The sequence below is a fragment of the Dipteris shenzhenensis genome, chromosome 14 (assembly GCF_047967505.1).
Source record: "Dipteris shenzhenensis isolate YYH24624 ecotype China chromosome 14, Dip_SZ_1.0, whole genome shotgun sequence".
Taxonomy (NCBI): Eukaryota; Viridiplantae; Streptophyta; class Polypodiopsida; order Gleicheniales; family Dipteridaceae; genus Dipteris; species Dipteris shenzhenensis.
Genome location: NC_141609.1, coordinates 1,810,134 through 1,822,159, shown reverse-complemented (window position 1 = coordinate 1,822,159; position 12,026 = coordinate 1,810,134). Strand labels below are relative to the sequence as shown.

At 46.0% G+C, this 12,026-nt stretch overlaps 1 protein-coding gene across 1 annotated transcript; it reads right to left on the bottom strand.

Annotated features, from left to right (window-relative positions):
* Positions 1-383: 383 nt before the first annotated feature.
* Positions 384-1,572, bottom strand: LOC147894052 (ervatamin-B-like). The gene is made up of 3 exons (XM_087384630.1): positions 1,395-1,572; positions 1,028-1,266; positions 384-752 (listed from the first exon to the last, which is right to left on the bottom strand). Exons 1-3 carry the CDS (start codon positions 1,570-1,572, stop codon positions 384-386), a joined length of 786 nt encoding a protein of 261 aa, XP_087240756.1.
* Positions 1,573-12,026: the final 10,454 nt, after the last annotated feature.

Below are 12,026 nucleotides of genomic sequence, written 5' to 3'. Positions count from 1 at the left end.
GACGCGGGCGTGACATGGTACGTGACTCATGTCCGCCTATGTATAAGTCTTGGGTGGCATGAAGAGTTTGCCCAAGCATTTGGGCGGACCGAAAAGTTTGGAGGGTCCATGCTCAATTTCTAAAATTAAGGTAGAATAAGACTTCAACTCGGGACCATAGCTAGTTTTATCACTGATATACCACACAATTGATATAGTAGAAAGTGGACATTTAATACATATTTACATATGCATCCGCCCTTTGTGAAAGGGAGCGCGGACATCCTCCATCTTTATGCTTCTTCCACCGGGGACACCTCAATTTCTGCGGGCACCGCCTGTTTGTGAATTCAGCTTAAGGTCTCTAGTGGCATGGCCACCTTGGTTAAGGTGCTCGTTATAAACTAAAGTTGTGGGTAAGAGGGCGCGTAATTGATGCCACAGACACCTCGCTTAGTGAGGGTGTTTCTCTTGATAAAGGCATAGCCCTCCATCCCCCATGAGCTACCCCATGAGTTCCTAACAATCCAGTAGTCACCGCCTTCCTTGGATGATCCCCACCCCACCAGCACCACCGCATGATCCAAGTCTTCAAACTCTCCTCGACAGCTCTTTCCACCATCGAATATGCCTGTCGCATACGACTGGAAATCTGCGTTTGCGTTTATCCCTACTGCCACAGGCTGTTGCGCTACTGCGCACAGCATTGCAGCCTCGTTATCCCTCGGAATGTCCGTGTAGTTTGTGATCGTCACCACCTTGTCCTGATGTATCTGCAAATGTACAAGTGGAATTCGTCTCAGCTCAGTGTTTTGACATGTCGACCTTTGGTCGACGACAATGAAGTGCATTTCTACAAAAGTGCATTTCCGAATGGAAAATCGAAGCTAAAATGGTGCGGATGAAATGAAAACTATAGAGCGTTGCTTTAGTCTTTTATGTCTTTGTTCTCCGCTAATTAGATGGCAACGATGGAGTCCCGCAAGCCAAGGAGAAATCTTTCGAGATTGGATGGCTGTTTATTTTTCGTGTCAAACGGTGACCGAACCTTGCTTTTTTGGCATGCTAGAGTCTCTCCTTCGTATGGATAGAACGCCTCCGAATTAATGCCGCCATTGGCAATCACCCATGCGAATGCATCATCCACGTATCCCCCAGCACATCCAGTGTCGTTCACGCTCACCACAAAGCTTACGATCTCCTGCTCGGAAAGACTGATGAGCTTCCCAGTCTTGATAGCGTATGCACTCTCTATGGGAGCCGTTGCTGCAAACGCCCAGCAGGAACCTGCGTTTCGATGTAATAACAGAGGTTTGAAAACACGATACAACTAGAATTAAAGAACGATTGATTCTCTCAGTAGTACCCTTCATCAAATAGTTGCATTTGAAACCCCAATTTCAACTTTGCATTACCGCAGGCGCCTTGATCGTTCACCGGTGTCAGAACTCCCTTCATCCTCCAGTCAAAGTTCGCAGGAAGTGCAGCAGCATTACAGGTCGCTATTTCAGCTCCCAATATGGCATCCGGCCTAAGCCGAAGGCGCTCCGGAAGCTTAACGCGCCCCACCGCAAGGTCTGCAAAAGCAGTCATTCGAATACTCCATCATGCATGCCCTCTTTCTTTATCCCGCCCTCATGCTTCAGTCCAATTTTCCTCTTTCTTGGACCCGCCCTCATGCAATCACTTATTTCCATCATTCATGCAATCCCTTATTTCCTCACGAATACTTAACTAGGCATTGAAAATTCGACTTAAACATGCATGCAAAGGAGAAAGGAAAGAGAAGGAAGGGAAACGGGAAGGGGAAGGGGAAAGAGGAAGGGGAGGGGAAAGGGAATAAAACATAAGAAAACTATCAGAGCACGTTTATAGACGCGTCTATAGGCACGGCTGCCTGTTTTTCAAAATATTAGATGTGGTGTTAGATGCATCTGTAGACACGCTCCATAAAAAAAGCTGAAAAGGACATGCGCCTGACCCCAAAAAGAATAACACTAGTACCAAAAACATTCCTTCCCTACATACGACAGAGGATGAATCCAAGGACAGCAACTTCCAAAGAAGACCAACCACCAAGAGACTTACCTTGGATAGAGGTCTGGAAGCTTCTTGTCCTTCTTCAAAGCTACTAGTTCTCCTTCTTCTCTTCTTGTTTACCCTCTTCTCTTGTATGCTTGGGGATGAGTGTGTAAGCTTGGAGATGAGTGTGGGTGCTTGGAGATGAGTGTGGATGCCTAAAGCTGTGTGTGTTAATAGGAAAGCAAGCCGTGCGACACTAAAAGTATGTGAAGGAAAGAAAGCGTGCTAAAAGTAGGTTCGCAAATCAGTTCGCACTCTGCACATCTATCAACACATCAAAACTGTGTTTTAGATGTGCCTATAGATGTGTTCCATAGTATAAACATGCTTTTAGACACTACACAGAGTTTTGACATTTATAACTCATGCAAGAACACATTTTTGGGGTTATTTATCTATAGGATGTCTTCATCTTTAACAAGTAGCTCGAGTGAGGATAAATCCCTCCATATCTACCATCACAAAATGTGGTTGGAGCAAAAAATCAAATGTATGTGTGATCGATGTCGAGGAAACATGTATCGTGCATGCAGAATTATGCTCAATCATGTCTCAAAGTATGGAGAATGGGATGCGACCGTAAACATGATAAGTGTTAAAGCATTAAGGTTGATTAAGATACCTATGGGTGTTCATGTTGTTTAATATATGATCCTTTTTTAATTTGATACAAGATGCAGTGCCATACCCGCATATGTTGCCCTATGCTCGTCGTGAGGAGGTGAAGCATCGGCGATATGAAGCGGGATCTTTAGGAGGGATCGTTATGGATGCATGGAGTGATGGTGATAGTAGCCCTCCACCATTACCTCATGAGGCTGTGGAGGAGGAGGTGTTTGATGATATGGTGCGAGATTTATATGTCCATTAGTCCTCAGGTAGGGATGATAGCATGGAGCAGGACGATCTTTTTGCTGTAGCATTGACTCCATTGTTTGAGGGGTGCACATTCTCTATTCTACGTGCCTCCCTTGAGTTACTAAACTTGCAGACCATCTATGGATGGAGCAATGCAAGTTTGAATGCATTACTCAAGTAAGCTTTAGAGTCTATTTTGTAAACATGGTAAATTATGCTAGTGGGTCAATTACTCGAATGCTTTTTCTCATTTATGGTCTTCACGAGCAGGCTATTGTGTAAAATGCTTCCGAGGGAGAATAAATTACCGACCTCAAGAGATATGGCAAGGCAACATGTGACCTCTCTTGGAGGATTAGATTACAAGCGCATCCATGCGTGCATCAATGATTGCGTTCTATTTCGTGGACCACATAAGGATGTAAGAGAGTGTCCTACTTGTGGAGAGGCAAGATATAAAGCAGATCTCAAAACTTTGGATGTGCCTCGTAAGGTTCTGACATTTTCCCATAATCCCTCACATCCAATATATGTTCAACTGCAAATCCATTGTAGAGCTCATGTCATGGCATTCCTCCCATGATGAACCGATGGCAAGTGGAGAACTCCCGTAGACACTCCTGTGTGGAAGCATATGGCCAAGCTTCAAGGAAGAACATAGGAACTTGAGACTTGGATTGGTTATGGACGATGTGAACCCATTTGGTCTCAAAAGAACCTCTTACTGTGTATGGCCAGTGATATTGATGAATTCTAATCTTCCACCCTCTATGGCGATTAAGAAAGGACATGTTATGTTATCCCTTCTAATTCGAGAAAAACATAAAGTCAAAAATCCTGATGCTTATTTGGAGCCTTTGATTGATGAGCTAGAGATACTTTGGAGAGGTATCGAGGTGCATGACGTGAAGCCTCCCTTGTCATGAGACTTCAACTACAAAGCAGTCTTGATGTGGACGATGCATGACTTCCCAGGCTATGGCGAGTGCTCAGGTAAGCATTGAACTTTTAATTATGAGTAGGCAATCGATGTGGCACCCTGAACCCACCTTTAACTCTTAATTGCATCTATTGTTTAGGTCTCACTACATCGGGTTACCATGACTGTCCTGTTTGTGGTCCTTCGCTAGTTTCCTCACGAGAAGGCACATTGAATAAGGTCATCTATGAGAATCACCATCGATTTCTCCCACCACAGTCACTCACTGTGTGGGAGATTGGATGAGAATTTGTGACCGTTCCATGACTCCTCCACCACTTGACATGAGCCAGTAAGGGTTTGTAACTATTGTGTGCTATATTGAATGGAAATAAAGATTGCACAATAACACCATCTTTTGTTTAGATACTCCATCTTTTATCGACTACCATATTGGTCCCACCTTAGGATCAATCACCTACTTGATCCCATGCATATCTTCAAGAATGTGGCGTCTACCATTTGGAAACATTTGAATGGGACACGAGATTCCATAGGTATAAGGGAGGATCCACGCGCCACAGGGAGGATGCGTGAAGCTTGGCCACAAGAGAGGCCAAATGGGCATGTCTTTTTACCTCGTGCACCATGGAGGTTATCAAAGCTAGAGATGGTGGTAATGAAGTAAGCTATCACTACAATTCGCACTCCCACTAGATGCATGAGGTGTTTGAAGGGGGCCTCCACAAAGAGCAAGAAAAGAGATGTAGAGTAATTATATGGCTTGAAATCTCATGATTGGCACAAGATGCTCCAAGTAAGTATTTTATGTGCATAATATCTTTTTCCTTCCAAATTTGTGAGCGAATTAGAATCAACTAATCAGCCATTCCTCGTGTGTTCAATTCATACTACCTACTAGCATTTCTCGTACTATATCGAAGGACATGAAAGATTTTATTTACAAGATGAGTGAGCTTGTGAGGTACTTTACAAGATACAAAATGTGAAGCATATCAATGCTCCATGCAAGGTTTTCATATTGCTAATATGGTGTGCTTTTTCCTTTCTAGGTATGTGAGCTCAAAGGAAATAGATCCCACCACACTTGAGAATGCTCGAGTTAGGTCAGTGGAGGTGGTTTCTTTAGTGGAGGAGACATTTTCACGTTCTATTCTCACAAGCCAACTACATCTCATAGTGCATTTGGTGGATGAGATTGCTATATGTGGCACTATACATGCACGATGGTTGTTCTTCCTCGAGCACTTCATGAAGACCTTGAAGGGTTTTGTGAGGCAAAATGCAAGGCCCAAATGTAGCATGGCTGAGGGTTGGTTGGTACAAGAGTCACTTGTATATATTTCTGAGTTTCTTGTTGATGTGGATAGCTCTATCCCAGGACTATGGAGAGATGATGAAGACCTAAGGATGACCTCTATTGTGCCTCAAGGGAAAAGATGGAGAAAAGTAATAGACATAGAGTTGCTTAATAATATCAACCTCTATTGCATGCTTAATAGTGATGTAATGAAAAGATGGGTGACAAGATACGAGGATGCAAAGGCAAGAAGACAAGGAGAAAGGGCCCTCTTTTGTACACACTGAATCTCGTGTGCCATACCCTCAACATCTAAGGGCACTTCCAAAGGATATTCATGTGGATTGGCTACCTGATGAAATGGAGAGAGTAGAGAGAGACAAAGGGATGCATATCACAATGGAAGAATGAGAATATGCTAGAGGATGCATGAGCAAGGTCGGTACATAGAATGTTATGCATAAGTTAGGAGCTTTCAACAATTTAGATTGCTTATTTAATTGATTTTGTCTTGGTGTAGTGTACTATGTTCAATGCTATATGGTGTGAGGGCGAGCATTTTCGGACACAACGGATTGATGATAAGAGAAATACACAAGATTACGGCAAATAGACGCGCCCGTAAGTTTTTTTTTAGTTAAGGAAATGTGTATGTGTGCATGTCTATGGGTGCTTTATGTTTTTATCACACACACACACACACACACATGTGTGTGTGTGTGTGTATGTGTGTGTGTGTGTGTGTGTGTGTGTGTGTGTGTGTGTGTGTGTATGTGTATGTGTTTTTTACACACACACATACACATATATGTATGTAAAATTAATGAAATATGTATTTTACACACACACACACACACACACACACACACATGCATACATACATATGTATTTTCCAAAATTAATGAAATATGTATTTTACACACACACACACACACATACTTACATATGTGCATGTGCACGTGTGTGTGTGTGTGTGTGTGTGTGTGTGTGTGTGTGTGTGTGTGTGTGTGTAAAATACATATTTCATTAATTTTGGACTTATTTTTGTCTTTGGAAAAATCTTAAAGTTCCTTCCCAAATGCAAAGTTTACTTTATGAAAATATCATTCAAGAATCAAAAGTTTACTTTCTTGCACTGTCATTGAACTAGATAATAAATTTTGGAATATCTCTCTATACTGTTGCACTAACAATGCAAAAACTAGGATTAAATCCTATTTTTGTATTTCTTATTTTTAAGAATCCTATTTATATTTAAAAATTTCTGAAGTTTTAATTTAAATCCAAGAAAAAGAACTTAAAATTCAATAAAGAGAACAATGGCACTCGTAATATTCACCAACTTAAAATGTTTAAATAGAGAAGAGACATTTTACATTACCATATGTTTACAAGAAATATTGCTCTTGATGAGTCTTTGTAAAAAGAAGTGTGTCACAGCCTTTTCAATCATTTAATTCCACCTTTACAATGACTTTAAGTAAAAATAGGGAATCCTGACATTTTCTCATTTGAACATCCGATTGATCAATATATTATTTATCACATGACTTAGCACTTGTCACTTGGGTGCCATCTTCATTTACTCCCATCTGACCACATCATCTCTTACTTTTATTGATTCTTGATGGTGTTATCATGGGCATTCTTCATTTGCGCTATCTCCTTGTACTTCCTCCTTAGTGAGCATCCTTAAAACCTCTTGTATGTGTAAAATAATTGGTTGCGGTATTCTTATTTTATCTTCTACATAATACCCCATGTGCTTCTTTGTTTTCTTTGTCCTTGATTTCCAAGATACTATGATTGTCTCAGTGGAAAGCTTTGAGCTTCTTCATGGTTTGGGACCCATTTCTTTTTTACATAATCAATGTATAGTGTGAACTATTATCCGTATTCTCCTTCCTTCTTTCTAGCTCATACCATATAGTTGTAGATGTTGTAGCTCTCCCCTCGTTCATTGACACACCTTGTATGGTTTTCATAGCTCTTGTGTCCACAATGTTGTTTGACACAACTCTAGTATGGTTTTCACAACTCTACTGTCCACAACTTTGTTTGACACCAAGTTTAACAATATCTATGAACTTATCCTTTCTTGATAAGACACACTTTTGAAATATTTGCCCTTCTCAACATGCATGATTTTGTCCACTCTAGATAATACATTGCTTCTGAAATCTTTGCCTTCTCAGTACTAATGAACTCATCCACTCCTGATAAGATGTCATGCCTCAAGGGACAAATTTTGGCATGTTGGCATATTCTTTAAGTCCTTTGATATTGTAGCATACCTTATCCACTCCCAAGAGAACATTTCTCATTGACACACCTTGCATGGTTTTCACAGCTTCACAACTTTGTTTGACACCAAGTTTATCAACATCCATGAACTCATCCATGATTGATAAGATAGCACTTTTGAAGTCTTTTCCCTCCTCAATGTGCATGAATTCATGACCTACTCGAGATAAGACATGCTTCTGAAATCTTTTACTTTCTCATTCAGTACAAATGAACTCATCCACTCCTGATAAGATGTCACTTCTACCCTTGAGTACATTGAAATCATCCACGTCTGAAGGGACACAACTTGGCACATTGGAATATTCTTTAAGTCCTTTGACATTTTAGTATACCTTATCCACTCTTGAGAGAAAATGCTCGTTGACACACCTTGCATAGTTTTCACAACTCCACAACTTTGTTTGACACACCTTGCATGGTTTTCACAACTCCACAAATTTGTTTGACACACCTTGCATGGTTTTCACAACTCCACAACTTTGTTTGACACCAATTTTATCAATATCCATGAGCTCATCCATGCCTAATAAAACAAAACTTTTAAAACCTTTGACCTTCTCAATGTGTTTGAATTCATCCACTCCAGATAAGACATTGCTTCTCAAATATTTTGCTTTCTTGATACCAATGAACTCATCCACTCTTCAAGACCTTGGCGAGGATCTTGTATTTTTTTTTGCCGAAAAAACAGTGCTAATTATATTACTTCGAGAGCAAGATACAAAAGGTCAGCTTGTAGCTGACGGGCTGTGTTCACAAATCGGACACAGCCCTAAAAGGTAACAAAAAATAAATCACTCTCTCACGGAGGGATAAGGCGAGCATGAATGAACAGCCATCGGGGTGGTGAGTAGCGCCACCGAAGGCCCTGTGAAGTCTGCTCGAAGAAGAGGCCCTGTGTGTCCCAAGCCCGGAGGAAGCATCTCCGCTTCTCCCGACCGGCCGGGGAATCTCCCTGAATCTGGTCCCACTGGCCTCTGAGGGTATGAATAATCTCGCTCCAAATATCAGTCATGATCTGGGCAGTCGATAAGGAGGTGCCACCGAGGATCTGTGCGCAATGCGAGGTCCAAATGTGCCACCCTGCGATGTTGCTAATAATCTCCTAAACTGGCTGCCTCTCCTGAACTCCTATATCAGCCTCTGCTAGGTGCTGCGGGATACCCTCGAGCGGCCCCCATGTCCCCTGTGTGATAAGGAAAGTGGGGTCCTGCTGGCATGCCTCGAATAAGTGATGAAGACCAGGTGCAGTGCTGCACCAACAGAACGCGCCCCAAGTGATCAAACCTAGCTCCGGTGCTGCGTGAGTAAGAATCTTGAAAGTCCACCTCCACACTTCCTGCAGCTCCACAGGCAGTGTTTTGGTGACTCCTCATCCTCATGGCAGATCTGACAGCGTCCGTCCTGGCCTATCTGCCGCAACCAGGTCCCCACTGGAAGACCTTTGTGGGCAAGAAGCCACAAGAAGTAGGAGATCTTCCACGGCCGCCAGCTCTCCCACAAGGCCTTCCAGAAGGCCTGCAAAAAGAACCTGGAAATACCCTGTGCATACCAGCTGGGCCGCTGGGTGGGGGGGCGGCTCTGCATTCTCCCAAGAACTCGCCTGCCCAAAGTCGTGCTATAGGCAAAGAAGGAGGTCAGCCCCTGTCCTGTCACAATCTCTAGCCAACTCCACTCTCCTGGGTCCCAATCAAGCTCTGACAAGGCCCGCCCCTCCCAGAGCCAGAGTCGCCAAAGCTGCATCTGATCTTGCTCAATGCTAGGATCGGTACGCCAGACCTTCCCCAAAAGGCCTACGACCCGAACCCTCTGCCATGGGAGTAGGGGGTCGATGAGCGCATCCTCTCTCCTGAGTCGTCCATCCCCCATAACCGCGAAGAAGGAAATAGAGGAGTCATCCATACGTCCTGCGACCACCAGTGGGATGCCACGGGGGGTGAACTGTCCCAGCCAACGGTCGTCACCAGGCATGAGGATCTGAGGCTCAGGTGAACCAACCAATCAGCTGGGATCACGTCGACAATCTCCGTGCGTCTCGCCTGGGCTCCACGTGCACCTCCAGCTGCGTCTGCAAGATCAGCCGTCTCCAAATGTCTGTACGTGTCCCTCCAAACTCGAAGGGACCGGGCAGGCCCCCTCATCCAGCCATCCCACCTGATATGTGATCTCTCCCCCAACTGAAGGCCCTCGGCATCTCTGACCTGATCATTCCAGATAAGCGGCTGGCGATCGATCTCCTCCTGACAGCTAGGAGGGGACTGAATGAGACTGAGGCGGAGCCACCTCCAAACCATGAGGAGGCTACGAACGAGTGGGGAACGGGGCTGAGTGAGCGGGGCGGAAGTGAAGATCCACCTGAGGGACGGGAGCCACTCTCCACTTCGGTGCGGGACACAAGAACTGACCCCCTGCTGAAGTAGCATCTTCCACGTCTGCCCCCCCAGGGTCAAACCGCGGATGACTAGCTTGCCTAACAAGGCCTGACTCTAAAGCTCTGGATCGATGACCCCCAGGCCACCCTCAGCCTGCGGAAGAATGACTATCTGCTAAGCAACCCTGGCTCTGGTATCTCTGAGGCCATCCTCCCCGGACCAAAGGAAGTTCCGAACCAGCCTCCTAAGCTGTGCCACACTGGATCTCAAGAAACACCAATAGGAAGCCACATACCAAGCCGTGGCTAGGAGGACCTGGTTGACTACCAGGGCACGACCTCCAAGGGAAAGCTTAGCAGTGCTCCAAAAAGCCAGCTTCCGTCGGATGGAATCTAGCACCGGGAGAAACTGCTGAGCTGGCGTGTTGTCCAGGCCGACCTGAAAACCAAGGTATCTAGCTGTCTGTCCCCGTGGGATCCACCTGAAACCCAAAAACCTCCCCCACTGAGAACACGCCCCGGGGTCTGTGAGAAAACCAACTGATTTGTTCCAGTTGATTTTCGCACCAGCAGCCGAACAGAAGACCTCTAGGGCCATCCTCACCCTCTCCAGCATCATCTCATCGTCCTGGACATACAGGGCTATGTCATCCACGTACTCCGAGTCCAAGAGCTCCGTGTCCTCCTGGAGTGGAAGGCGAACACCCCTGATCCCTGTAGACCTCGCCCGAAGGTAGTAAGTCATAGCCTTGGCGAAGAAGAGAAACAGGTAAGGAGCAAGGGGGCAGCCCTGACGCACTGATCTCTCCAAGTTAAAACGCTCACCCATCCTGCCTCCAATGATGACTCTGCTAGAAGCTGTCCAGTACAAAGCTGAAATACCCTGAATCCAACCTGTTGGAAAACCTAGCCGCTCCCGATCTTAGGCCTTCTCAAAGTCGAGAAGTAGGATGGCAAGGTGTGATCCGCTGTGCTGAGCCCACTCCGCCGCCTCTGAAAAGGTGAAGACATTATCCAGGATACTGCGATCCTGGACAAAGCCTGTCTGAGTGTCATGAATGAGGTCTGGAAGTAGAGGCCGAACTCTGGCGCTGATCATCTTGGCGAGGATTTTGTAGGTAGTGGTAAGGAGAGTGATCGGGCGCCACTGACGGATCTCCTGTCTATCTCCTCCCTTCGGGATGAGGCAAATCAGTCCCGATGAGAGGCTCTCTGGCATATAACCGCTGCTGAAAATCCTCTGAAGAGCTGCTAGGAGGGGCTGATGGATCTGGTCCCAGAAGGAGGTGAAGAATGCCCAGGATAGCCCATCCTCACCTGGGCATTTCTGTCCATCGATGGCCATCAAGGCCTCCAGCATCTCATCCGTGGTGAATGGTGCCAACAACGTCGCCTGCATGCTAGGCTGGAGGGATGGAATGTGCCTCCACACCTCCTCACGGGCACGTCGAGTACGAGGGGCAAGCGGCTCCTACTGGAAAAGGGTCCTGTAGAAGTCAGTGGCCAACCCCAAGACATCTCCAGGATCTGTAACGATGTGTCCCTCCGCTGTCCTAAGACTCCAAATCTGATCACCTGCAGCTCTCTGGCCATGCGTCTTGAAGAACTCCCTGCACATCCGGTCACCCTTCCGGGCCCAGAAGGAGAGAGAGGCGTGATAGGAAAACTCTGAGCGACGCTGGAGTGTCTCGTCAAGAAGGGCTCTGGCTCGAAGGGCCTGGATCCGAAGTTCCTCCGAGCTCGGGGATGCCTGCTGGAGTCGCTGAATGGAGGCGAGGTCCCTCCGAAGAGCTCTCTCTCTACCCCACCAATCCTGTCGAACCTGTAGGGCTGCGAGCTGGCAGATCTGGCTGGACTCGTGCAAAGCCTGCGCCACCGAATCAACCAGATGCACGCACTCGCCCGAGTCTCTGTCCCAAAGACTGCATATACTGCTGCGCACGTCCTCCCTCGAGAAAATGGAGTCGGGAATCCGGCATGAGCGGGGGGGAAGGGCCTGAGCTGCCGAGTCTAATGATAAGAGCACAGGCGTGTGGTCGGAAAGTGTCGTCCCTGGAACTATACCCGCCTGACCGCCTCTGCTGATGGCTCAATCACTAACATAAAATCTATCCAGCCTCTCCAGGAGTCTGCCTCCTTCCCTGCGGAAGCCCCACGAGAAGTCCAAGCTCCCGTGCCAACGCCGGAAG